General features: G+C 38.5%; 1 protein-coding gene across 1 annotated transcript; it reads right to left on the bottom strand.

The window, feature by feature from the left end:
• On the bottom strand, window positions 1-23,798 carry PLCXD2 (phosphatidylinositol specific phospholipase C X domain containing 2). Its single transcript, XM_026700783.2, has 5 exons — window positions 23,310-23,798; window positions 11,743-12,203; window positions 8,805-9,046; window positions 4,095-4,231; window positions 1-4,000 (listed from the first exon to the last, which is right to left on the bottom strand). The coding sequence occupies exons 1-5, from the start codon at window positions 23,395-23,397 to the stop codon at window positions 3,996-3,998; spliced, it is 933 nt and encodes a 310-aa protein (XP_026556568.1). The 5' UTR covers window positions 23,398-23,798; the 3' UTR covers window positions 1-3,995.
• Between the last annotated feature and the right edge of the window lie 1,206 nt (window positions 23,799-25,004).

The raw sequence follows: 25,004 nt of genomic DNA, 5'->3' as shown, positions 1-25,004 counted from the left end.
TACTTCGTATCAAAAAACTTTTATTGTGCATACAGTAACTCTATGGTGTTCATCCAGATTGCACAATTACATCTAGACTTTTCAGCATTAAATAAATGTGAAAGACAAAAAATTCTGTAGATGTTATGTGCACAAATAAATGAGGTATTCTCATTTTACAATACTCAAAACAATTGCAATAAACATATAATAGTAAAACTGGCATTCTAAACAAAAAGTTGAAATATGTACAATGTTAAGAATAAAAATCAAAGTCTACAAAACAGTAAGAAATCTGAGTTTTTCCAGATTTCACATAAAATGAGATAGCAAATACAGTATTTAAAGATAATATACATACTATTCTAATATTTTATTCATTTTATTAATTTGCAACCATATAAACTCCTACTTCTATCACTTAATTAATATAAAGCAAAATATCAGTATTAACTGTGATCTAGGGTACAAAATTGGAAACACAAAAGAAAAGCTTTCTTTATTTCCTATTTATCCTCCTGAATAAAAACAAATATTTCTGAGGATTAGTTCACTGTTTCTTGACCACTGGGAGAATCGTACAGTATTTAAAAATACAGATAATAATAATAATGATAAGAAAAAACATTACTAAAAAACAGTGCATAAAATTGGCTATTTTACATGGCATAATTATCTGAGAGACTTGAACTTTAAGTAGGGGAAGAACAACACACTGCTATTAACAGTCACGTCAGGTAAAATAACAGAAATTGAATAACTGAAAAACAGGAATTATGAAGCACCTAAATATAAACAGATACATACTACAAATTTCAGAGAAATAAAGCGGATTAATGGTTGGCTATCTAGACAGGAAGGTCACCTGAAGAAGGCTGCTAATGCTGAGACTTATGAATATGTGAATGAGTGAGGTTGGAATTCTATAACATAAATTTAGCAATTGTTTTGTTAAAGCGGTCTTGCTACGTGATGATAACCACAGCATTTTGTGAGACTTTCAGATCGTACTGGAACTAATCATGCCAAACAGTCCAAATGTCTGCAAATCACGGATAAAGTTCACAAAGGCAAGCACTGAGCTTCAGTACACAAAAGCAGCTGCAAGCCACCAGCTTTCCAGTGCCCTTCCTAAGAAAGTCCTATATTCTACTAGAATGTGAATGTAATGATTTGTAATACTCTATAAATAATTAACAGAAAAATAAATTAACAATGGAAAATGCATACAAAATCCTTACAACACTGGCCTTGTTCATCTGTATCCTTTTCCAGGTATGGAAATCAGCAATTGCCAAAAGAGCCTGCTTAGTATAACAGCTTAATTAAATATTAATACTGGTTTACTTTGGATTAAATTTTAATCAATATTTAATAATCAATAATCAAACATCAAGTGATTTTCATAGACTATAAAAATGATTTCAGCCCAAAGGATGAATTATACCTCAAGTTCAAAGATGAGAAACTTCTTGTCAAATTCTGAATTAGGCCATAAATAGTACAAGTTAGAAAAGGATGGGCAATGGTAACATTATGAACTCTGGACTTCAACTCGCAGAATTCCTGAACCAGCATGGTTCACCCGAGTTAAAAGTGGGATTTTAATGAGGAGGACAGGTGCAAACAACTCTGAGCGTTATAGTGAAACATCTCTACCCCATGTGATAATAAAAGTTCCTTAAGAGCAAGCATCAATCTCTAAGTCCTTATCTGAAACCACTAATTTCTTTTCTTAAATGCCAATGGCAAAAACCACACCCTATTTTCATTGTTCTTTCATGCTAAAACTTCAACTTCAAAGCAAAACCTTAAACGACACACAAAAGAAAAACTGTAAAATGGCTGTTACCATGATGTAAAGGAAATAATTATTTTATTCAAATAAATATACAGCAAAAACTGAGGGGAATCCCTTACCCATCAACCACCAGAAGAACTTAAATCACTTAGGACAGTGTTTTTGAGTTTTAGCCACTTGAAGATGTGTGGACTTCAACTCCCAGAATTCCCCAGTCAGCATAGCATAGCTGACTGAGGAATTCTGGAAGTTGAAGTCCATAAATCTTCAAGTGGCTAAGGTTGATTTAGGATATTTCCTGTGGATACCCAATGATTTCCTCCTCAGGCTGTAACAATGATAAACATCCTGATCCTGCTTAGCCAAATCCTTAAAATCTGGCTTTATTCCCAGGGCCTGGATTAGAATGGAGTCTATCTGTTTGCAGGTTTTTTTGCTTGTTTAATAGATGGCCATTCTTCTCCAGACTTCCTTTCAACTCTATATTGTATGGTTCTGATTGTTTTTCATAGTTGCAAATTGCCTAGTATCTATGTCACCTATGCATTTCATAAATAAATAAATAAATAATGAATAAATAAATAAAAGAAGTCCAGCCCTGCAGAAAACTATGGTATGTATATCAGTCTTTTAGGATGACATATCAATACTGCCTTCATTTTCTGTCCATCGTTGCAATGGCTGAAATGATCCCTGAAATAGACTGGATACTCAGAACATCCTATATGCAACTGAGATTTCTGAAGAACACTTGTTTGCTCGAAACTTGAAACAAACTTGTTTCAAATCTTTTCTTTTCTGACATCTCATTTTCGGCAAACTACTGTGAATGTATTATGAGAAATTTCCAAACACAGTACTTAGGAAAATAACTATAAATTCTCCTCCTACAACCTTTCAATTAAAATAGTATAAAAGTGAAAATAGCTGTTCTAGAAATATTGGCATTGATTCTTCTTCTGGCCCAGTCTTGGCACTAAGAACTAGCTGCCTGCCTTTCTTGCATTTTGACTGGTACTACACTATACATTGCTTTTGTCTATTAAAAGTCAGCATTATAATTTTCTACCATAAGAAGTACTAACAAAATATTTATACGATGCTGGAATTCAAAATGTACAGAGACTCTAGAAAAAGTCCATGATCAAGATACAAATTTGGTGGGTCCCTATTTCAGGACTGCTTTCTCTATAAGAGGCTTAACTGAAAGAGACTAAATTAAAGAACTGTGTAGTACTAAACTTTCAGTGTAGGTTATGGTCTCTAGAATTACCTACTTTGACATATTTCACTTAGTTTAGTAGGACTTATTCTCAGGGGGGGAAATAAATATAAAATTGCAGCAATAATAACTTTGCATGGCATGCCAGCAACTTTTATTACTATGAACTGCCCAGAACTGATTAAATAGGATAGCATACTTTTTTTTACAATAAATAAATAAATATTTTTTACAATTTAAAAATTATTGAATTAATAAATTCTACAAAATGGCAGATATGTTGTACCCTGGATTGCCATTTCCTATTTACATTCTTCTGTGCAAATTCCAATATGCTAGAAGTGAATTATGCCAGAATGAGATAAAGGTTAGGTGGTATTAGCTTTTACTTCTCAGAAGTGATTCTAAATCTAGGACTTTAAAAAAATCCACAAAATAAATAGTGTTGCATTAAAAATAATTCCTCTTTGTACCCAGTTAGGATACTCCAAAATAATGAATTAAAATACAAGTTCAAGTAAAAAATTGAGTTTTAAAGACATAATCTAACTCTAAAAATTCACACACATTACTATAATTACTAAAGATCACAGCAAACAATAGAAATGATATTTCCCTAAAGAATGACTGAGGTAGCAGAATATAAATATAGACTGTACAGTAGTAATGAAACAAGCAGAGCACATATTTCTGCCTGAGGTATCCACAGAGGTAAACTGTTGCCTAACCTGATGAATCAAGCTTATAATTTATTATTATCCTTTGAGCCAGAGTTCCGGGTTTCATGATATGCAGGATGTACATACTCAACAAGTCCATGAAGAGGCCTCTGCTAATAATTTCCATGTGTTGTAGCGCTGAGCTCCAGTTGGTCAGCCAGCATCACATCCTGTATTTCCATAGAGACAGGCAGAATGTTCCTATGTACAGCAGAGGATGTGCTATCCTGCAAGTTTAGCTCTATATATTGAGGTCTTTGTAAGTATTTTGTCTTCATACTGTGTCAAACAGAAAAACGGTTGGGAGTGTTGAAATAGAGTGAGTAATTGATATAAATGAATCCCCCCTTTAAACAATCATGATTTTTTTTACCTTCTAAAAGGAGATTATTTAATCCAATGATGGTAGCTGCAAAGTCTACCTGTTCCACGAAGTCTGAAGTAATAATGTTAACTCCCATGACTCCTGGTTTCTGTAACTTCACCCAGTTCAGAATAAAAGGAAGATTTCTATGAGAAATAAAGGAAAATATATGAGACATATCTTATGCTATAGAGAATAATATATATAATCTACATATATTGTGTATTATATCATAACAGAAGAGAATATTTGTATCTCAGGGTTGAACTGGGGAGTTCTTGGAGCTCTCCGAGCTAGGTTGTGCTAGCACTGAAAATGTTACCTAGTTGGGTAATGAAATGTCTGCAAGAAAATAATCAAGGTCAGAAGCACCAAATACTCCAGTCCAAACTATGTCTATATGACAATCGACAATACTTCTTGGAAATAAGAAAATTTGTACTACATATTATACTTTATTATTTTAAAAAATATCAGCAACAGCATTCCACATTTGAAGCCATCATATATTATAGGTGAAGAATGGGGAAAGAAATTAACAAATGCATCGCAACACCATACATAAGTAGGCTTTTAATGGCACATAATAGATAAACCATACTTACATTTCTAAAGTTATGTATACGTTCAGAAAATAGCTGACTACATTGTTTATCAACATTTTTGTACATTGTTTTTATATTCTAAAATTGACTGTTTAATGTTGATACGTCACTTAATACCTACATCTTCCTAATAACATTTAAACGTTCAAAATAAATACTGTGAACCTGTGATCTATTCACACACTATGCCAAGTAATAGTTTAACAGCTGGTTAAATTATTTACTAATAGGTTACATTAGTGAGAGATAAAGGTGCTAGGTAAACATCTAAGCAGGTAGTGTAATTTAAATAAGCTGTTTTCCTGCCTTTAAAAAAAAAACAAGTTATTATTTTAGTCCTTCCCTACAATAAAGTGAGAAATGATACTATAACATGAACACTGTAAGTGAATTTTTTGCTTTGAAGAGTTTGGATTTGAGAAGCAAGCTACTAGATATACAATTGATATGCGAAGAATGACAAGCCTTTTTAAATTCACTCTTTTATCCAGAAACCTCTTTCAAGCAAACTAAACATTGCCTAGTTCATTATGTATCTATGCAGCTTGCGTATATAGTCATATTTTATGTCAGCTATTCACCCGAGAGTAGGAATGAGATAATACAAGCAAAATAAATATTTCATTGATTTGCCTACTTTTTGTTGATTTAATATTAATCTGTATCATACAATTTTGAATATTATCCATAGTTGTATTGTTTTTGTTATTAAAATAAAGATACAACACATTTGGTAATTAGATGAGAAATTTTTTAGCACCATCTAGTGCCTTATAACTGTATAGCAATTCTTTTTCAAAAATAGAAATTTGTAGAAATTGATCTTTAATTCTGAGAAAGATGAAGATAGGTTTGTTTGAGCTTCCTGTGTATTGCCACTGCTAAGACTATTTTTCTGTCCACTGAAGTTATAGTAAGTTACTTGCTATATTACTATAATTGACACATCTAGTACTGCAATAAGTTAAAAGCAATGAGAAATTAAAGTGTTAATAGACTAAATTAAGCACTGTAATTGAAGAAAAAACAGAACCTTGTTACCATTAATTTGACAATATATCTTCAGAATAAAAGTAAAGATTATTACTTATTTTAGCTTTATATATAATAATTTCTCTTCAATAGTGGCTTTTGATGATTCATACATCCATTAGCACAGAAGTTCTTCATTACTTATCAGTCATGCTGTTGATCCTAATAGGAATTGAATATCTGGAAGGCACCAATTGCTTATGAACCAGCACTGACTAAGTCTATATATCTTGCTATATCAAAACCAAACAAACTATGTTATAGTTAGTAATAACTGTTGTTGGCTTGAACAGTGAAGCAATCATATTTGAATTCTAACGAAGTTAACATGAAACTATTTGAAATTACTTATTTTATAGAAACAATTAGAGATATAATTATTCTAACAGAGATAAGATAGGACAGTGGTGGCTAACCTTTTTGGGCTCCTATGCCAAAAATAGTGCACTTGCTTGCACACTCAGCACCCAGAAGGCAAGGCGTGTCCCCCCACGCCCCCTACACATGCGTGCTCAATGCCACCCACCCACCTCCTGCTGCCCCCTTACCTGCACTGCGCCTCACGGCTGATTTTCGGCCGGTTTGTGGACTTTTCGGCCTCCCAAAGGCTTGAGGAAGGCTTCTTCAGGCTTCTACAAGCTTTGTAGCCCAAAATCTAGCCCCATTTTGTCACTTCTGGTATTTTCGGAAAAACAGGAAGTGACGAAATGGGGCTAGATTTCGGCCTACAAAGCTTGTTGAAGCCTGAAGAAGCCTTCCTCAAGCCTTTGGGAGGCTGAAAAAGGCCTCAAATGGCCTAAAATCAGCTGTGAGGTGTGCACATGTGCAATGAGGTAAGTTTGCTTGCAGCTTGTGTGCATAGGTTCGCGTGCCATAGGTTCGCCATCACGGACGTAGGATGTGCAAAAAAAGAGATATGAAGTGGGCAATGAGAGTTATTTGGAAATCATTCAGAACAAACCAAGAGAGTTTTGAACTGCTCCAAAAAATGTCTGAGGTCATTTGAATTGTGATTTCAAGGAACATTTTCAAGTTTTAAAAATGACATATTTTTCATCAAGTTTCCATTTAAGGATAATACTCATGCAAGGGGAAAGCTCCTAACGAGGAATCTGTTTTCATTTTTACATCCACCACTATTTTTCTTGAGGGGTACAGAAGATGATTCTGTTTATTTCTTTTTTTGCTCTCACTGTATTTTGTGGTTGTATATTTGTGCAAAAGCTGCAGTCCAATTTACAGCTTCCAGGAATACTTACATTCAAAGATGTCTTTTTTTTGGTGGGGGGGGGGGCTGTTCAACTAATTCCACAATTATCTTTAAAAGTGTCACTAAGAGGTAAATTATATGTAATGTTAAATCATCACTGAAAACATGCAGATTTAACACTGTCACTTTTACTTTGAATGAAGAAAAGACCACGGATGGGAGCAATTATTAAATTTAAATTTCTTATTTTTCCTAGTCTGATCTTCCATCCCACTGAGCTAGATGGATTGAACGATTAGACCAAAATGGTAAATGAACAAACAGACAAAGGGGCTTTTCCTAGACTGAGTCCTCTTTTGCTCATTGGTTCTTGCTTAAGTATCCAGAAGGAATAAACAAGATTCACCTTTTTTTGTTTACTAGTGGAGCCCAATATCTCTTCAAGCAGGGAGCATAGGGGAATGGAAGAATAGGAAGTGTATTTTTCTCTGAACTATTTTCTATGCTGCTCCATAGAAAGAAATGGCCAACGAGGAAATGGATTTTATCACTAAATAGCACAATGGGTTCAGGGGTGCCAAGATCGTTGAGCAAAAAACTCTCATGCCTAAGGATGATATATGGCTTGTCTTACATGTCTGTTCATAAGAGACAAAACTTAGAAAGAGCTGGAAACTTCACAGCTGTGCCAACTTCCTTCTCTTTCCTCATTTCCAGCCTTTGCTGAATAGTAGAGGAAAGAATAGTAGAGGAAAGAATTGTTCTCTACCTCTGAAATCTTTTCTCACTCAAGTGTTCATTTCTTCTTCAAGACAAGACTGGTGATAGCTTTAAAACTATCTTTTTGAAATGTCTCTCGTGTGTCAGGTCAATTCTATTTGAGCCAGAAAGAAGCAGGAAAGACAGAACCTTATTTTAACCCAGAAGATAATGTCTGCTTATATTTTATAGAAGATCATGTATGAGTTCCAGGTAACCAGAGAACATTATCTTTGAATGGAAAGAACTGGTTTTGCCACCTCTTATTGCCTTCCATTCATAGTGAAACACAGAAATAAAAAATGTTTCAGTCAAAAAAATTTTTCCTAATCTAAAAAACTATTACTGTATATTTCATTCATTTAATGAGTGCATGGTGTGTGTATGCACGTTTCTATAAAATCTAAACAGGATTTTCATCACATCATCAATTTATTTCTAAAGGATCCTAACACAAAATCTGCTTAATGTATTCTTCTGAAACTTCAGAATGATACTTTTTCTCTGTTTTTGTTTGTTTGTTTCTTTTAATTGGTTCTAATGGAACAGGAAAACAGGTGGCATATTCTCTCTGCCCAACCCCAGTATACAAGTATCTCCAAAGGGATAGTTCCTAATCTTCTTCTTAACTTCTTTTACCACTTCAGGGGGCGAGGGAGATGCAGAGTTTTGGTTCTTGCTCTTCTGGAGGTCTCAACCATTGTTATTTGACTCTGTTGTAGTCTGTCTTTGATGTTGTTTCTTCATCTTCTTCTGAGTCTACCTCATGTTTGGCCTTCTCCTTTTGTATATGCCTTGTATGGCATGGAGTCCCAAGACGTGCTCTCCAGGTGAGCAAAGCATTTTATTTTCTGTTTTTCTATGTAGTTTAAGATTGATTCTATGCTAATTCTTTCTCTTATGATCTCATTTCTGATTTTATCTTTTCTGGTCACTTCAGGAGCTTTCCTCAAACATCTCATTTCCGTGGTAACTAACTTTTGTTTATCAGTTCCCAAAGACTCTTTAATCTCCCAGGAATCAAAGGATTGTGCCCTTAATGACTTTACAAGGTGGGCTGGTATATTTAGTTAATTATCAATAGTTGGACAGAAAACTTAAGCAGATACTTACCTGTGAACAAGAGTGTTTTTCAGGCCACGGCTGAGATGCCATGCAAAAGTTTTGGCTCTTGGTGTGAGAATAGCTTGGGAAACATGGAAAGTTCCATGTTTTGCTCGCTCTTTCAGGGTAGTCTCTAAAAACTGCAGCAGTTTATGTACATTAGTTGTGTTTGCCCAGGGAGCTGGCATTTTATTCCCTGCCCATAGAACGGGATATATTTCACAAATAGAATGATGGTAGAAAACAAGAACCTGAAAAAATGGAGGTAAAAATAAAGCAACTGAAATCGTTTCCTGGGTTAAATTCATTTATATTCATATCACTCTCTAACAGCAGGCAAAGAATACAACAGTTGAAAAGATCATTGTCTGTGAGATAGCACAAAGATATTAAAAGTAAAATCTGGCCAATATCGGGTCATACCTTACTAGATAAACTCATAACTTGTTGCTACCACTTTCATCTAATGAACGTTCCAAAATTGTGGAAACAATTTGAAGGCCTTTCAACATTTAATAAAACTTGCTATTTAATCCTATTATATATGCAACAACAAAGGTGATACTGAATTGGATTGCATGAGTTGCCATTTCATTCCATTTTAGTCCTGGAATAATTAGTCATCACTATCTGCCTTCAAATTCTTAATCTGTTCTCGAACAGAATTAGTATCATCATATATTAAAAGAAATGAAAAGAAAGAATATCACCCATGTTGAGCTTTCACACAATAGATGGGGTTACAATAAGGATCTCATTATTTGTTCTACTTGTTGCCATTATATTTTACCAACTCTCCTTTTGGATCCACAAGGGGAAAAACAATAACATCTCCTAGGCCATGCTGCATTGTGAAAGTTTAATTTATTTATAGGTTTCCCACATTTGGGTATCCTTTTCTTGTTTCTCTGGAACATAAAGGCAGTCCCACAATAAGTGGGATATTGTTGAATTATCACCCATAAATTATGAATTAATGCATAACATTAATTTGGAAGCAAGTCCCTCAACATTCTAACTTTTGAGGTTTGCCAGATTCACCATCTTGTATAAATCTGGTTCTGATGAATGTTTTTATAATATTGGTTTTATTTGTGTTGTGAGTTGCTCAAAGTCATTTGTAGTTAAGCAGCATCAAACTGAATAAATAAACTACTGCTAGCATCTATATTCAAATACTGCCACCTGGTGGACAGCTTTGGCACCTGCTGCTGTTTAATTTATTTTTGAGAGAGCTGAACAAAGCTATTCACATGGCTAAAGTTGAAAAAGAAACGGCATAGATGATCTCTGGAGAACCGTATTTCTTCAGAATATATTAATATAGGAGGAAGAATAAGGATAGCTGCCTCACAGAACTGAAATAATTGGAGAAGTTCAAACTTTGATAATCCAGGAGGAACAGAAAGTGTGACTGAATTGGGAAAGGCACATAGTTCATAGGAAAGACAATAATGTGGTAATGTAGCTTTTATGAAATACGGAAAAACCAGGAAGGAAAATGGATTAAATTAAATGGGACAGAACTGATTGCAGAGGTAGATAAGCAATTATTAAAAAGAGGACTTTGCTTAGCTAGCATGTACAGAATTAGGAGGATGGCCTTGAGGGAAATAGACAAGAATTATTATATAAATGGAGGGCATTCTTTAAGGCCTGGGAAACATGACAGTATACAGAAGAGATTCAAGCAAGCTCCTCCTTGGTTCTCATTGGGATTTAGGGATGGGGACTGGGCAAAGGATAATCAAGCTTGTATGATTTTGCTATTATAAGTTATTTCAACAACATGAGCTTCTTTCAGTACAGGTAGTTCTTAACTTGCAGCAGTTCATTTAGTGATCCTTCAAAGTTTCAATGGCAGAAAAAAATGTGACTTATGACCATTTTTACACTTACAACGATTGCAGCGTCCCCAGGGTCACATGATCAAAATTCAGATGGCTGGTTTACATTTATGATGGCTGCAGTCTCCCAGGGTCACTTTTTGAATCCTGGGTCACCTTTTGAGACCTTCTGACAAGCAAATTCAATGGGGAAGCCAGTTTCACCTAGTAACCATGCTACTAACTTAACAACTGCAGTGATTCACTTAACACTTATGGCAAGAAAAGTCATAAAATGGGGCAAAATTCACTTAACAACTGTCTCATCTAGCAACAGAAAGTTTGGGCTCAATTGTGGTCTTGTGGTCATAAGTTGAGGACTATCTGTAGACTTTTTTTTAATCTAGTCTACCCCGTAAGGTTGACATAGAAAAAAAATTTCTATTAGCTTTACCACAAGAGATATCAATTTTGATTCAAGGCTACAGAATTTAAAAAAACATTAGAGGGACAAATTCAGGGTAATTTCTATTCAGTTAAACATTCACCTGAAAAGGAGTTCAGCTCTACTAGAAAGAGAAGAACTCACAGGTATTATAGAATGGAAGAAGTGTTACAGAGAGACTCTGTGCTAAGATACAAGTAAGATAACCCAGGGAGTTATAGATGTTTGAAAACTACTATCTGCTTCAGTTTCAGATTTCCTTCTTCAAACATATCCCATAACCTGCAACGATGCTTTTCCAAAGGCCATCTAATACAGTGGGGGGATTCAAAATTGTTTTACCACCGGTTTGGTGGGCATGGCTTGGTGGGCATTCTTTGCCTAACTCCCGTGTGCAGCTTTCCCATACCCCTGAGACCTGCAGTGACAATCAGTTGAAAGGATAAAGAAGAGAAACGTGCAGAGGCAAGTGGAAGGGCCGGTTCTGCGCTTTTTCTCTTCTTTCTCCTCTCAGCTGATTGTGGAGGCATTTTTTCCTCTTCTCAGCTGATCATGGGAGGATTTTTTTATTACTGGCTCGACTGAACCAGTGCGAACCAGCAGCATTCCACCACTGATCTAACAGTAGTTCAAAGTATAAAAATCCCATTACATAGAATAAAAAAAAATTCTATACCTGCTGTTGCTTTTCCCAAAGACTTTGCAGTGTTACATTTTCTACACATTCTTTTGTGCAGAGTTTTGATCCAAATATTTCTTCAATCTTGCTGATAAGGTACATATGATGATTCATATCCATAGCATAGAAATGATTGAAATCCAGGAAAATTACTTCTTTAGGATGATGGGTTAAGAAGTTGTTTATCTCCACAAGTCCATCACATACTGTGGTTCCGAACAAGCCATGTATAAAATAGATTTCCTGTCCTGCTTCACCTGGTTTGGAAGATACACGGAGGTCAAAATACCGTATTCCACTATCAAGCTGCTCCTTGAAGGTCAGATCTTGTGTTATTGACCATTTCTTCATTAGCTTTTTTACCAAAGGAATTTTAGCTATCCGCCGAATTGCTATGACTTGATCTGGTCCCACAGGAGATTTCTCATCCACCCAGTAGCTGAAGGAATCATGTGAACCTATATGAGGGGGAGAAAAGGCAATATATTACTCTTGCAAATCTTCCTTTTTCAGGGATTCTGTTCAACTAAACTCTGTGTGTGTGTGTGTGTGTGTGTGTGTGTGTGTGTGTGTGTGTGTGTGTTCTGTTCTTGATCAGTACATATTTAATTTATGGAAAAATATTGGAGATCACCTTACTCTGCCAAGATCAAATAAAGAAAACCTAGCTCAAAAATACAGCAAACAGAACCATGTAGCACTCCTGTACATTTGGAGACTGAATTTAAATAACTGAACTAGCTTACTACAAATCCTGAATCTGCCTGGATACTCATCTCTGAACAAGTTGGATATCGAGGGGCTATATATGAAGAATACCAGCAGTAGTTAGAATCATTACATACATACATACATTTCACACACACACACCACGCATGCACATACACACAAAATTTTAAAAATCCTTGCCTTTCCAAATGGGATCCTAATTTTATATTATTCCAGTATGAGGTGACAATAAGATGGAACAAATATCAGAGCAAAGAGGCCAAATAGTGGAATTTACTGCTATTTTCATTAAACTAAGTGACAAAGCACGGGTAGCTCATAAATACTACATACATATAATGCATATGTGCTAAAAATGTACTAATATATGTACTATATGTACATATGTATATATGTACTAATGGATATGCAGTAATGCATACAAGCTAAAAAATAAAATGGAGTTCCGTTACTAGATATAATGATTCCATCCAATCTTATTGTAAATCAAATTTTAGATGTACTGAAAAATGATCTCATAAGAGATCTATGAAGTCTACTCTTTACACCTTTTAGAACAGATCTCAGGTAAGCTTCTTATCTCCTTCCACAAATTATAACTCTTTTAGCATGTGTTTCTTGTATAGGCTGTCCTTGACTTACAACCATTAGTTTAGTGACCATTCAAAGTTAACAATGGCACTGTAAAAAGTGTCCTATGACCATTTTCCACATTAACCATTGTTGCAGCATCGCCATGATTATGTGATCAAAATTTGGACGCTTGGCAACTGATTCATATTTATGACGGTTCCAATGCCCTGGGGTCATGTGATCACCTCTTGCAGCCTTCTGACAAGCAAAGTCAATGGAGAAGCCAGGTTCACTCAACAACCATGTTACTAATTTAAAATAGGGCAAAATTCACTTAATCATTATCTTGCTTAACAATAAAATTTTGGGGTTCAGTTGGACTACTCATACTGAAAATTTTGAGCCTCCTTTTACAAAGTAGTTTATTATTACAATGTATACTGCATCACCACAATTTCACAGATTAACAGAGTTGGAAGGGACCGTGTAGGTCTTCTAGTCCAATCCCCCTACCCAAGCAGGAGACCCTACACCAGTGATGGCTAACTTTTTTGTTGTCGTGTGCCAAAAGTATGTGCGTGCCCGTACACATACCTGCACCCATAATGCAATGTGTGCATGACCCCCCCCCCACCCACTGTGCATGCATGTGCATCTCCCCACATGCGCACCTTGCACCTCTACACATGTATGTGCAACCCACCTGTGCAACCCACCCCCTGCGCATGCACACACATCTCCCATGTGCACATCTTCCCCTGTGCATGCATGGCAGGTACCCAACAATCAGCTGGCTCACAGGGGGCATGTGTGCATGCTCAGTGGATCTATTCCGGCCGATGGCTCGAGTGCCAGCAGAAATGGCTTTGCGTGCCACTTCTGGCACACGTGCCATAGGTTCACCATCACGGCTCTGCACCATTTCTCACAAATGGCAGTTCAATCTCTTCTTGAAAGCTTCCAGTGATGAAGCTCCCACAACTTCTGAAGGCAAGCTGTTCCATTGGTTGATTGCTCTCACTGTCAGAGAAGTTCTCCTTATTTCTAGGTTGAATCTCTCCTTGATCAGTTTCCATTCACTATTCCTTGTCTAGTCTTCAGGCACTTTGGAAAATAGCATGACTCTGGGCAGCTCCTCAAATGTCATGGTGTCTCATTATTATATTCAAGTACACAGTATGTAGATTGTTTAATTTGCCAGGTATACAAAAAAACCTAACAGAAATGCAATTTTATAGACTGCATTCAGGGCAAACCTTTAAATCCTAGCAATTACCTAATTATGGTTTAATTCATTAAAATAATATGATAAATATAATTAAATATCCAATACCAAGCAATATCAAAGTATGATAATTAATTTGAAATTTTCTATTTCAATAATTGGTTACTTCTGTGCAAAACAACAACAAAAACTGGAAGAAGATAGACGTGCTGCAAGACTATTGGGTAGCATATACATTTAAATAATAATAATGCTTGGGAAGGATTTAATAGATGGCTAAAGATGCCAAATTTAAACTAAATAGCTGGCTGACTGCAGCCACCTTGTGGAAGGACAATGTACCTAAATTCTACCCCACTAACCTTTGGTAGATTTTTTAATATTTCTACAAGCTTCTGAATGGGGGCAATCTTATATCAACATCATTTACCAGGATTTTCAAAAGGCATTTGACAACATTCCTCCACAAAAGTTCTTAAGATCTAAGGATCAATTATAAGAGGATTGGTTCTTTAACTGGTTTGCTGACAACTAAAATCAGAAAGCAAGGAAAAGGAGTAAACGGCCCATTTTCTCAAGGGAAAGAAGAACTGAAGTCTGTCAAGGAATTGTGTTGATGTCGAATGTTCTCAAAACACATACATAAAATTAAACAAACGACTCAATTTCTAGGCTGTGGAAGCAGCTTACTGGTATCTTTTGAACAACAAAAATGGGCATTGGTAGAAGTTACTGTGAACGCCCTTTCTATCTATGCTGCAAGAGAGCCCAGGATGGATTGACTCCTTCCTATGATGTCATTTAGCTGAGTCTGTACTAAGATATAAAAGTCAGCCCCCGGGAGAGATCCCAGCTTTGGAGAAGATACTTGACAGACTGAAAGGTGTCTCTGAAAGCCCAAAATAAATACAGAAATATGTCTTACCCTCTCCGGATGAATCAAGGGAGGGGCTGGGCTCTCTCACAGCATAGATAGAAAGGGCATTCACGGTAACTTCTACCAATGCCCATTCTCCTCCATGCTGCATCAAAAGCCCAGGATGGGACATACCAAAGCTTGCATGTCCATGGGCAGGTCCTCGTCTGGCTCATCACACCAACTGTGGAACCACTTGTTGAAGCACCCATCTGCTGAAGGCTGCAGTCGCCAAGGCAAAGGCATCCAGACAGTAGTGTCTGATGAAAGGAGACGTGGATGTCCATGTGGCCGCACGACAAATCTCCTCCAAGGGTGCTTGGGTTGTCCAGGCAGCAGAAGTGGCCACGCTTCTGGTAGAGTGCGCCGTCAGACCTCGGGGAATGGGAAGGGCCATAGCTTTGTAGGCCTGCTCAATGCAAGACCTGACCCACCTGCTAATAGTAGGAGAAGAGGCCTTGTGCCCCAAGTGAGAAGAGAAAAAGGAAACAAACATGGCTTCTGACTTCCTGAAGAAGGAAGTGCGCTTAATGTATATTCTAAGAGCCCTTCTTACGTCTAGCGTGTGCCACTGCCGCTCTAAGTCATGGTGCGGGAGAGGACAGAAGTCAGGCAAAACAATGTCTTGGAACCTGTGAAACCAGGTGTTAACCTTCGGAATAAATGAGGGGTCCAGATGAAGAACAACCCTATCATCATGAAAGGAACAAAGGTCCTGTCTGATGGAAAGCGCAGCAAGCTCGGAAACCCTCCTGGCAGAAGTGATGGCAACAAGGAACACTACCTTCAGAGTCAGGAAATGGAAAGACACTGTTCTAAGGGGTTCAAAGGGGGGCTTTGTAAGGGCATTAAGGACCATATGAAAGTCCCAAGAAGGATACCTGTGAATCACCGGAGGGTGCAGGTTGGAAGCCCTTTTCAAAAACCTCCTGACTGAAGTGTGATGGGATAAGGAAGGAAGCGAACCCCATGAAAGGACCAAGGAGAGGGCCACAACCTGCCTGCGTAAGGTGTTGGAGGCCAAACCTTTCTCCAGCCCATGCTGAAGGAAGCTAAGAACTTCTGCCAACTGGGCTGAAGCAGGAGAAAGACCCTCCCTGAGGCACCATTGGGAAAAAGCCTTCCAGGTGGCATCATAGATGTGTCTTGTAGAAGGTTTGCGAGATGCCAGGATAATGAGGATGAGCCTTTCTGGAAGATCAGCCTCCTCTAGCTGCTGCTGTTCAAGTGCCACATGGTCAGCTTGAGCCACTGGGGCTCCGGGTGGAGCAGAATCCCCTGATGAAGGGAGATTAGATGGGCTGGGATCCTCCAAGGAGAAGCCACCGATAGGTTGACCAGGTCTGCAAACCAGGGCCTCCTTGGCCAATAGGGTACCAGGAGGAGGAGCTCCGCATGTTCCTTCAACATATTCCGAATTACTGCCGGAATGATGGGAAGCAGTGGAAAGGTGTAGAGGAGACCCTTGGGCCATCTGCACCAAAGAGCATTGGTCCCCTCCGATCCCTGGCAAGGAAACCTGGTGAAGAATCTGGTGACTTGGGCGTTTTGAGGAGTGGAGAAGAAATCCACCTCCGGTGCTCCGAATCTGAGGGAAAGATCCCTGAATAGAGATGGAGGAATGGACCATTCTGCCTGGTCGACTAGGCTCCTGCTGAGCCAGTCGGCCTGGGAGTTGTAGACCCCAGAGATGTGGTCTGCTGAGATCTACAACAGGTGATTCTCTGCCCATAACCCCAACCGTAGAGCCTCTCTCATGAGGGCCTTGGACCTTGTCCCCCCTTGCCGGCTGACATGAGCCTTTGCAGCCATGTTGTCTGTAAGGACTAGAACATGAGAGCTGGTCACTGATTGCCTGAAATGCTTGAGAGCCAGAAAAATGGCTCTGAGCTCTAGCCAATTTATGGGAAGAGTCTGCTCTGATCTGGACCAAATGCCCTGAGCTATCTGGCCCTGCATATAGAAACCCCAACTCAGGAGGCTGGCATCGGTGATAATTAGTAGCCTGCCTGGGTCCCGGAACAGGAGTCCCCTCCAGATTGACGGGGAATGCCACCAATTGAAAGATCTCCGGATTTGTGGAGGGAATGGGACCTTGATGGAGGAGTGGCTGGTTCCTGCTCGTTGGTAAGGAAGCAGGAACCATTGGAGGGATCGGGAGTGGAGCCGAGTCCACGGGACGATGCCAATGCAGGAGACCATCTTCCCCAGAAGTTTGGACAGCAGCAACAGGGGGACAAGTTGATGTTGCTGGATCTGGCTGATGATGTCTGCAAGGCTCTTGGCACGAGCTGGGGACAGGAAGACCTGGCATGACATGGTATCGATGACTGCTCCCAAGTGTTGCAATTTGGTTGTGGGAGAGAGCTGGCTCTTTTTGGTGTTGATGGAAAATCCATAGTTCTGGAGACACGACAGGATAATTTGCAGATCCCGATGGGCCACATGGATGGAAGAGGATAGAATCAAAATGTCCTCCAAGTTGCATTGGATCCTTACTGGAATAGAACGCAGAGATTCCATCAATGCTGCCAGAACCTTTGTGAAGAACCTTGGAGCCAATGAGAGGCCAAAGGGAAGTGCTTGATACTGGTAATGGGTATTCTGATAACAGAAACGGAGAAACTGGTGATGATGAGGCCAAATTGGGATGTGGAGGTAAGCCTCAGTGAGATCAATGGAAGAGAGGAGGTCGCACTCCGAACGCTCTCTAAATAAAATGCAGAGTCTGCATTTTAAATCGCCTGTATTTTACAAATTGGCTGAGTAATTTTAGATCAAGGATGGCTCGCCATGCCCCTGAGGCTTTGGCAACGATGAAAAGGTGAGAGTAAAGCCCACATCCCCATTGAGAGGGGGGAACAGGTTGAATAGCCCTGATTTCAAGAAGGTGCTGAATGGCCTGATTCATGAAGGCTTGCCTGGAAATGTCCCGAGAAACAGGACAGATCAAAAAATTTGGGGGGGGTGGGGCGGCGTTAGGAAGTCCAATTGTAACCCTGACCTAATAGTGCTGAGCACCCAAGCGTCTGTCGTTGATTCCTCCCATTTGGAGGCAAAGAAGGCTAGGCGACCTCAGATGGATGGGGAGAACGAGGGATTACTTTGAGTGACGGAAGGAATGGCCCCCTCCCCCTGAAAGGACCATTTACCAGTAGAACGTTGTTGCCTGCCAGATGCTTCCACCCATTGGTCTTGGCATTGGGAGTACGGCCTGTGAGAGCCCCCAGGCTTACAAAATGGCCGCTCACCTCATGGTGGAAGGCTTAAATCCAAGATGGCCACTGACTACAGGAAACAGGCTCCAAGACTGAAGAATCGCTCCTTAGGCTATACAGAGCCCTGAGCGAAGTCAGCAAGGGAAAACGGAGCAACCAGCCACACAATCATCTGGCTTGTGCTCTCATGAGTTTGCCAATCATTTTTACGATCGCTCCAAACCGCAGGTGTGGGGGAGGTCTACAGACATTGCCTGCACAGAGCTCTGTAACGCTACTCCCAACGTTGCAGGAGAGTGAGCCCTGCTCTCCTAGAAGAGCAGCTGCCCAGATCCTTGGGAGCTGCTTGAAGCAAGAAAAAAGTACTGAAGATCACTGGTGAGTGCTATCTAACAGAAACGCTTTCAGAGACACAGCTACTGACTGAAAGGAGCTGAGTCAAAAGCTGGGGTCTCTCCCAGGGGCTGGCTTTTATATCTTAGTACAGACTCAGCTAAATGACATCATTGGAAGGAGTCAACCCATCCTGGGCTCTCGATGCAGCATGGAGGAGAATTAACAGATTTAAGAAGTCTTAAAAATATTTATTTCAGTAAAGAGTGTAGTGGAAAAAGTTTTTTTATAGAGTGATCCATATTCAAAAATGGGCTATTTCAAACATTTTGTGTAGGTATGTGTGTGTATGGAGGGGGGTGTATTTTGACCACAAGGTTGAGTATTTAAAACATAAAACAGCTCTCTGATCTCAGAACACTTTCAGGATGACTGAAACTGCCTATTGGTAATGTGACAGGAATGTTGAAAAAAAATGTTTTGAAAATGAAATGGCACTGCACACAAAAATAATTCTTATCTGAAATATTCTGCATGCAACTGGGTAGGGCCATTAGTGGCATACCAGATCCCCTTGTATAGAAATTCGCTAACTGCCTATCCCTAACCATTTTTTAGTATTTAGAATATTGTATCTCTTTCTCACGCACTCTTTTTATATGACTATGCCATGCAGTTTTTGAGTATTTTTTTTAAACTTGCAAGTGGTGCCCTGCTTCATGGGGCAATCTTGTGCAGTGCACAATTTGCACACCAGGTGGCTCTTCCATGAGCACCTTGAGCATAGCTCTCAACTGTATGATAGCTATGACAAAAATAATATTTTAAAAACGTGCTTAAATATACATTTCCTTGGAAACTGAAATTCATAGGCCCTCATATATATTTTACAAGTATCAAAGCACAATATTTCACAATTAATCCTAAAATCAAACCATAAATATTCACAAGATAGTAATACTAAAACAAATATAACATTACCTTTCCCTTACCTTCGGTTTGTTATTGATATTCTGTAATTTGGGTTACTGGAGAAGCCTATTGTCACAATATTTCAACTTTTTCATTGTTAAAACAGTGCTCAAAAATGTATCCATGAGCAAGCAAATAATATGTAACTATCAAATAGTAAGCCATTAATGGTTGTTATTTTCCACGTGTACTGTGATTCATGGTTAACATTCATAGATATTAATATGCAGCTTAGTCACATTATATAAGAACATTATGTGCTAATATTTTCATATTACATCATAGGCAAGGTAAATTAGCACATGAAGTAAATTATAATGTACTCAAAACAGAAATAAATCTTCCTGATGTAATATTAAGAGTTCATAATGTGCAGTATTTCTTAAACACTTACAGAATTACACACACACACTATACATGCATACATGTATATATGTATGTATAGTGTGTGTCCTAAATATATAGTAAGTTTTCGCGGGTACTTACATGTATGGCATTCAGCTTTGTTTGGGTATTTTCCCACGTCATTGTAGTTGTGCTTTTAAAGTTGTAGCAACGTTTCGGCAGAATCTCATCTGCCATCATCAGGCTTCTGCCATCTGATGATGGCAGATGAGATTCTGCCAAAACGTTGCTACAACTTTAAAAGCACAACTACAATGACGTGGGAAAATACCCAAAGCTGAATGCCATACATACATACATACATACATATACACATACATACATACATACATACACATACACATACACATACACACACACCACTACTAGAAGAAAAGTAAAAAGAGACAAAAATAGTGGATACCATCAGCCTTCCTTTAGAACAGGAAGAACAACCAATAAGTATTGTTCTTAAATAAAGGAATAAAAGAGTACATGGAGAAGATGGGGTGGGAAGAAATATATTGACTTGTACTTATAGTCTATGTATGCTTTCTCCTGTTGGATTTATTAATAAAATAGATTTTAAAAAAGAGATACTGCTTATTAGAAATATTATTTATCAGCAGTGGATATATTCATACCATTGGCTTATTTTGAATCATTTAAATTACAAAAATTTTAAAAATGTTATTTGATATTTGAGATATTGCAAATTAGGTAAATCATTGTTTTAAAAACCAAGTGCTGGGATTTGCCAATAACTTTTAAAACCGATTCTAGTGTCCTATCAATTTCATCCCTTTGATGGCTTGAACATAAGAGAATGTAGATGCTATGATATCTTGTCCTACTAAAACGCATTATGTTTGGTGTCAAGTACTTAAATACTCTTCTTGCTCTTGTGGTAATTATTAAATTTAAGTAGATGCTTATAGGCATGAAACAGAAGGGTGCTTTCTAATTGGCTTATTCTATATTGAGTGTCTTAATGCTCATTTCATCTGCTACATCCATTGAATAACTTTATACCTACATGAAGTAGTAGACCAATAAAATCCTTGTAATCTGCGATAAAGATAAACATTCTGTTTTGCAATTCTGCAGAAAAAATAGTTTTACATTTCATTTCAAATGAGAAGGCTTCGGGAGGAAAAAAAATAACAGGATTTAAATCTAGCAAAATTGATATGTGAATTAAAAGTAATCTTTTCTCTCTCACTTCATTCTCTACAATGTAGATTCTCTATAGCAACAATGCAGATTACTTTTAACATGATACATTCTCTAGCCCCATTTGTTTGTCAATAATATTTGAAATGGGAATTTTGAGCAAACATTTAACAAAGCATTTATATTAGTTACTGCTATGACTTGCTAGCCCATTTCCTCATTTTTATCTTTAGCAGCAAGATGAAAGGGCAGGTTCTGCTAACATTCTCTTTGTTAAATGCAAGTAAAACCCAAATCAAAGATCACCATATGCCACCTATGGATTTTCCAGTTGTTTAAGGTGACTAGACTTAAGAACAATAATTCATCTAATCTGGTATTCTGAGATTAACTGAAGTCAACTATGGTTATTGCTAAGTAAAGGTCAATTCTCCTAATGAGCTTACATTTGCAATTATATACTTTCAATCTAATATAATATGGGAATGTTGCTTGAGCTCTGCAATGATCAGCTTTTATGAAAGAGATATAAGTCTTACTGAATACTTTATCATGGATAAACATTAATTTATATTTACTATTAAGCCACATCTATTTATTTTAATAAGCAGAAAAGGTATTTTCCATATTTAATATCATCTATAGATAACTGAATATTTAGATATAGTAATACTTGATTTAATAGATTCTCAATTAGCAGACTTTGGAAGCAATGGACAAAAGTTTTGTCCAAACAGGACTCTGAAATAACAGACAACTCTTTCTTGGGATATAGTAAAACAAACAAACAAACAAACAAATCTGTTATTTGTATGCCAATGAGAAAGGAATGCTCCCAAGTAGATACTTGTTCCAGGCCTGCAATCTCTGGGTTTCTTTTCTTTTCTTCTTTTGGCTGATCTTTTAACTGCTTTCTAACTTTGGGAAAAATAAATTAAATGTACCCTTCATTGACTTTTCAACCATACCTATTTGTTTATATCCCACCTATATTATTTTTATCAATAACTTAGGATAGGAAACATATCCAGACACTTTCCTCCTCCTATTTTCCCAACAACCCTGTGAGGTGAATTGGGCATGTGTGCAACTGGCCCAAGGTCACCAGCTGGCTTTCATGGTTAAGATGGAAGTCATGGCTTCAGTTTTCTGTCCTGGTGCCTTAACAATTAGATGAAACTGGCTCTAATTTAAACTATACATTGCAAATTTCCTTTTGTCCAAATTTAGGCTTAAGGTTAGTCTATCTGTAGTCAAAGTTCCAGTTGCTGCTGGATTTATATGCAGGAGGAAACTATTTCCTGAATGAGTTTGGTTTCTATGAAATGTCATCATGTATCTTGTTTTTTTTCTTGGCTATTAGTCCTTTGACTGTAATAAACTTTTCATTCATTCTTTCAATGAAATGTATCAAATTCTTATTCTGGGATAAAACTTCTCAACCCCCCCCCCCCACACACACACACTGTGTTCTGTAAATCTTAGACTATTAATGATATATAAAACACATTCTGATTTTGTGAAGGAAGGAAACATTTACAAAATGTTTTATACTCCATTTCAAAGAAACTCATTTAGTAGATGCAAATCACATTTCATTTTCCAGTTATTTAATTTTTTTTCTTAAGTGCAAGATAATAAGTATATTTTTAATCTGCCCAACCCCATATCCTGACTTCTGGATTTCACTTAAATTAATAGCACCTGCCTTCACATTATCATAACCGCCATCACCCTCCAGATACGTTTAAATTACAACTTTCAAAACTTCCTGGTTTCCTGATTCTTTACAACTCAACTGGCCTTTTTCCTCAATCTGTTGTCCTCCAGATGTATCAAACTCCCAATTCCTACATGCCCTCTCCACGGGTCTCAGCTCATCTGGAAAGTATTCTTTCCAGGGACGGAGGTGCCCTTTGCTGAAAAAAAATTGCCGAGCACGTTTCATATTTCTGGGATGCAGGCTGAGCCCCGTCAGGTGTGCAACCTCTCTCAAACGAGGGACGCAAAGACAGACAAGGTCGGTTGGGTCGTCGATTACCTGGAATGGCCAGCGTGGAAAGCGGCAGGGCACTGAGGACGGGCGACAAGGAGCCCATCCAGTCTGCGTTGCTGCGTTGGGTTGCCATTCCTCGCCTTCAGCTCCGGCTTCGGGAACGCCAGTGCGCCGAGCGGCTGCTTCTCCCGTCCTCGGCAGTTCGTAGTCCTTAGCTGCAGCGCATTGGAATCAACGCCGGCAGTGGTTCCTCTTCGGTCATCCTCCGGGAAACTAGCCAAACCGGGAGAGCGACTGCCTCACCCTGCCTGGAACGCCGAGCCCGCCTGGCTCTTAAAGTCGCCTGCATCCCGCTGGCGAGGGCAAAAGAGCCTGATGAGGACATCGACCTCGCTCCACGGGCGGCGGGAAGAGCTGCCAGGTTGTTTTTTTTTGGGGGGGGGGGACTCGCTCCCCTCCCGCCGCCCTTCTGGCTTTCATGAAACGGCCCCGAATCCTGGCGCGCCTGACCAAAGCTGGGCGCCGGGATTGATCGACAGCGCCACCAGCTGGCCGTCAAGCCGTGGCGTCACTGCTTTCGTGACAGCCGTGGCGGTCGGCGATTTGGCCTGACAGGACGGCTGAGCTCATCCGCGACGGCTTGTTTCTTGCGGAAACTCTGAATTTTGGTTTTCTGTGATACACTTTGAGGGCGGAGAATCGTCCAAAAATGATAACACATTGACAGCCTTTGTCAATTATAGTTCCTGACCGAATCACAATTGTTGATGGGTTCATCGGACTATATTTTTTTTTAAAAAACAGACCGCCCCCCCAAAGCAAAATCGCCAAATCAGTATATGGAGCCAAGTCCACACTGGCATTGTTTGATCTTTTGCTACTGCTACTCGCCCTACTAAATTTTATTTTATTCTATTCTATTCAGTTTTCCTGATGATGCTCAGATAAGTCCACAGGTCCTTTGTCTCTCTCTCTCTCTCTCTCTCCTCCCCTCCCCCAACTGGCTAATAGGAGGAAAGCATTTAGTCAAGCTCCTGGAACTAGGAAACACAGTGTCTGGCCAACACATGGCAGAATACAGAAATAAAATGAATTATTGGATTCCACCCTGTAGTTGGTGTTCATACTGCACGCTTTTGACCACCAGCCAAATATCTGAGTGATTGCTAAACTGCTGAGCTTTGCTGTTGTCAGGTGATCAATCTTCTGCAGCACTGCACAGCCCATGAGAACTGTAACCTAGAATGGAGAGCAGCCCAGCTGCCAGGTCCTTTCTTCAGTATACTTCAAATTATAGATCTGTGTTCTAGTGATGGCTGAAGTGGAGGATATAAATCAGTGATTTTCAAAGTTGGCAACTTTAAGATGGATGGACTTCGATTCCCAGAATTCCCAAGCCATTATGCAGACTGGGAAATGCTGGTAGTTGAAGTTCACCCAGTTTTGAAAAACATGATTCTAAATTTTAAACAAGATGGTGATGGGTGTTGGGGGAGATTGACTTCAATTTATTCTGTGAGAAGTAAGGAGATGAACTAGGATTTCCTGCTAGTTGTAAGAGGAAAAATCCACCAGAGCTGTAATGTTAAAAAGCAAGAAATAATTTTTTCCTCTTAAAATATAGTGGAAGTAAAAAATTTTTTTAAATGTTTCAAATAAGTTGACATTATACAAGCAACCAAATTTAGTGGTAGTTCCATAGCAAAGCAAAACTTTTTATGTGGAGATGCTCCTAATTAT

The sequence above is a fragment of the Pseudonaja textilis genome, chromosome 7, assembly GCF_049901715.1.
Source record: "Pseudonaja textilis isolate UNSWEBS1 chromosome 7, rPseTex1.2, whole genome shotgun sequence".
Classification (NCBI taxonomy): Eukaryota; Metazoa; Chordata; class Lepidosauria; order Squamata; family Elapidae; genus Pseudonaja; species Pseudonaja textilis.
This window is presented reverse-complemented; position numbering and strand designations above follow the sequence as displayed.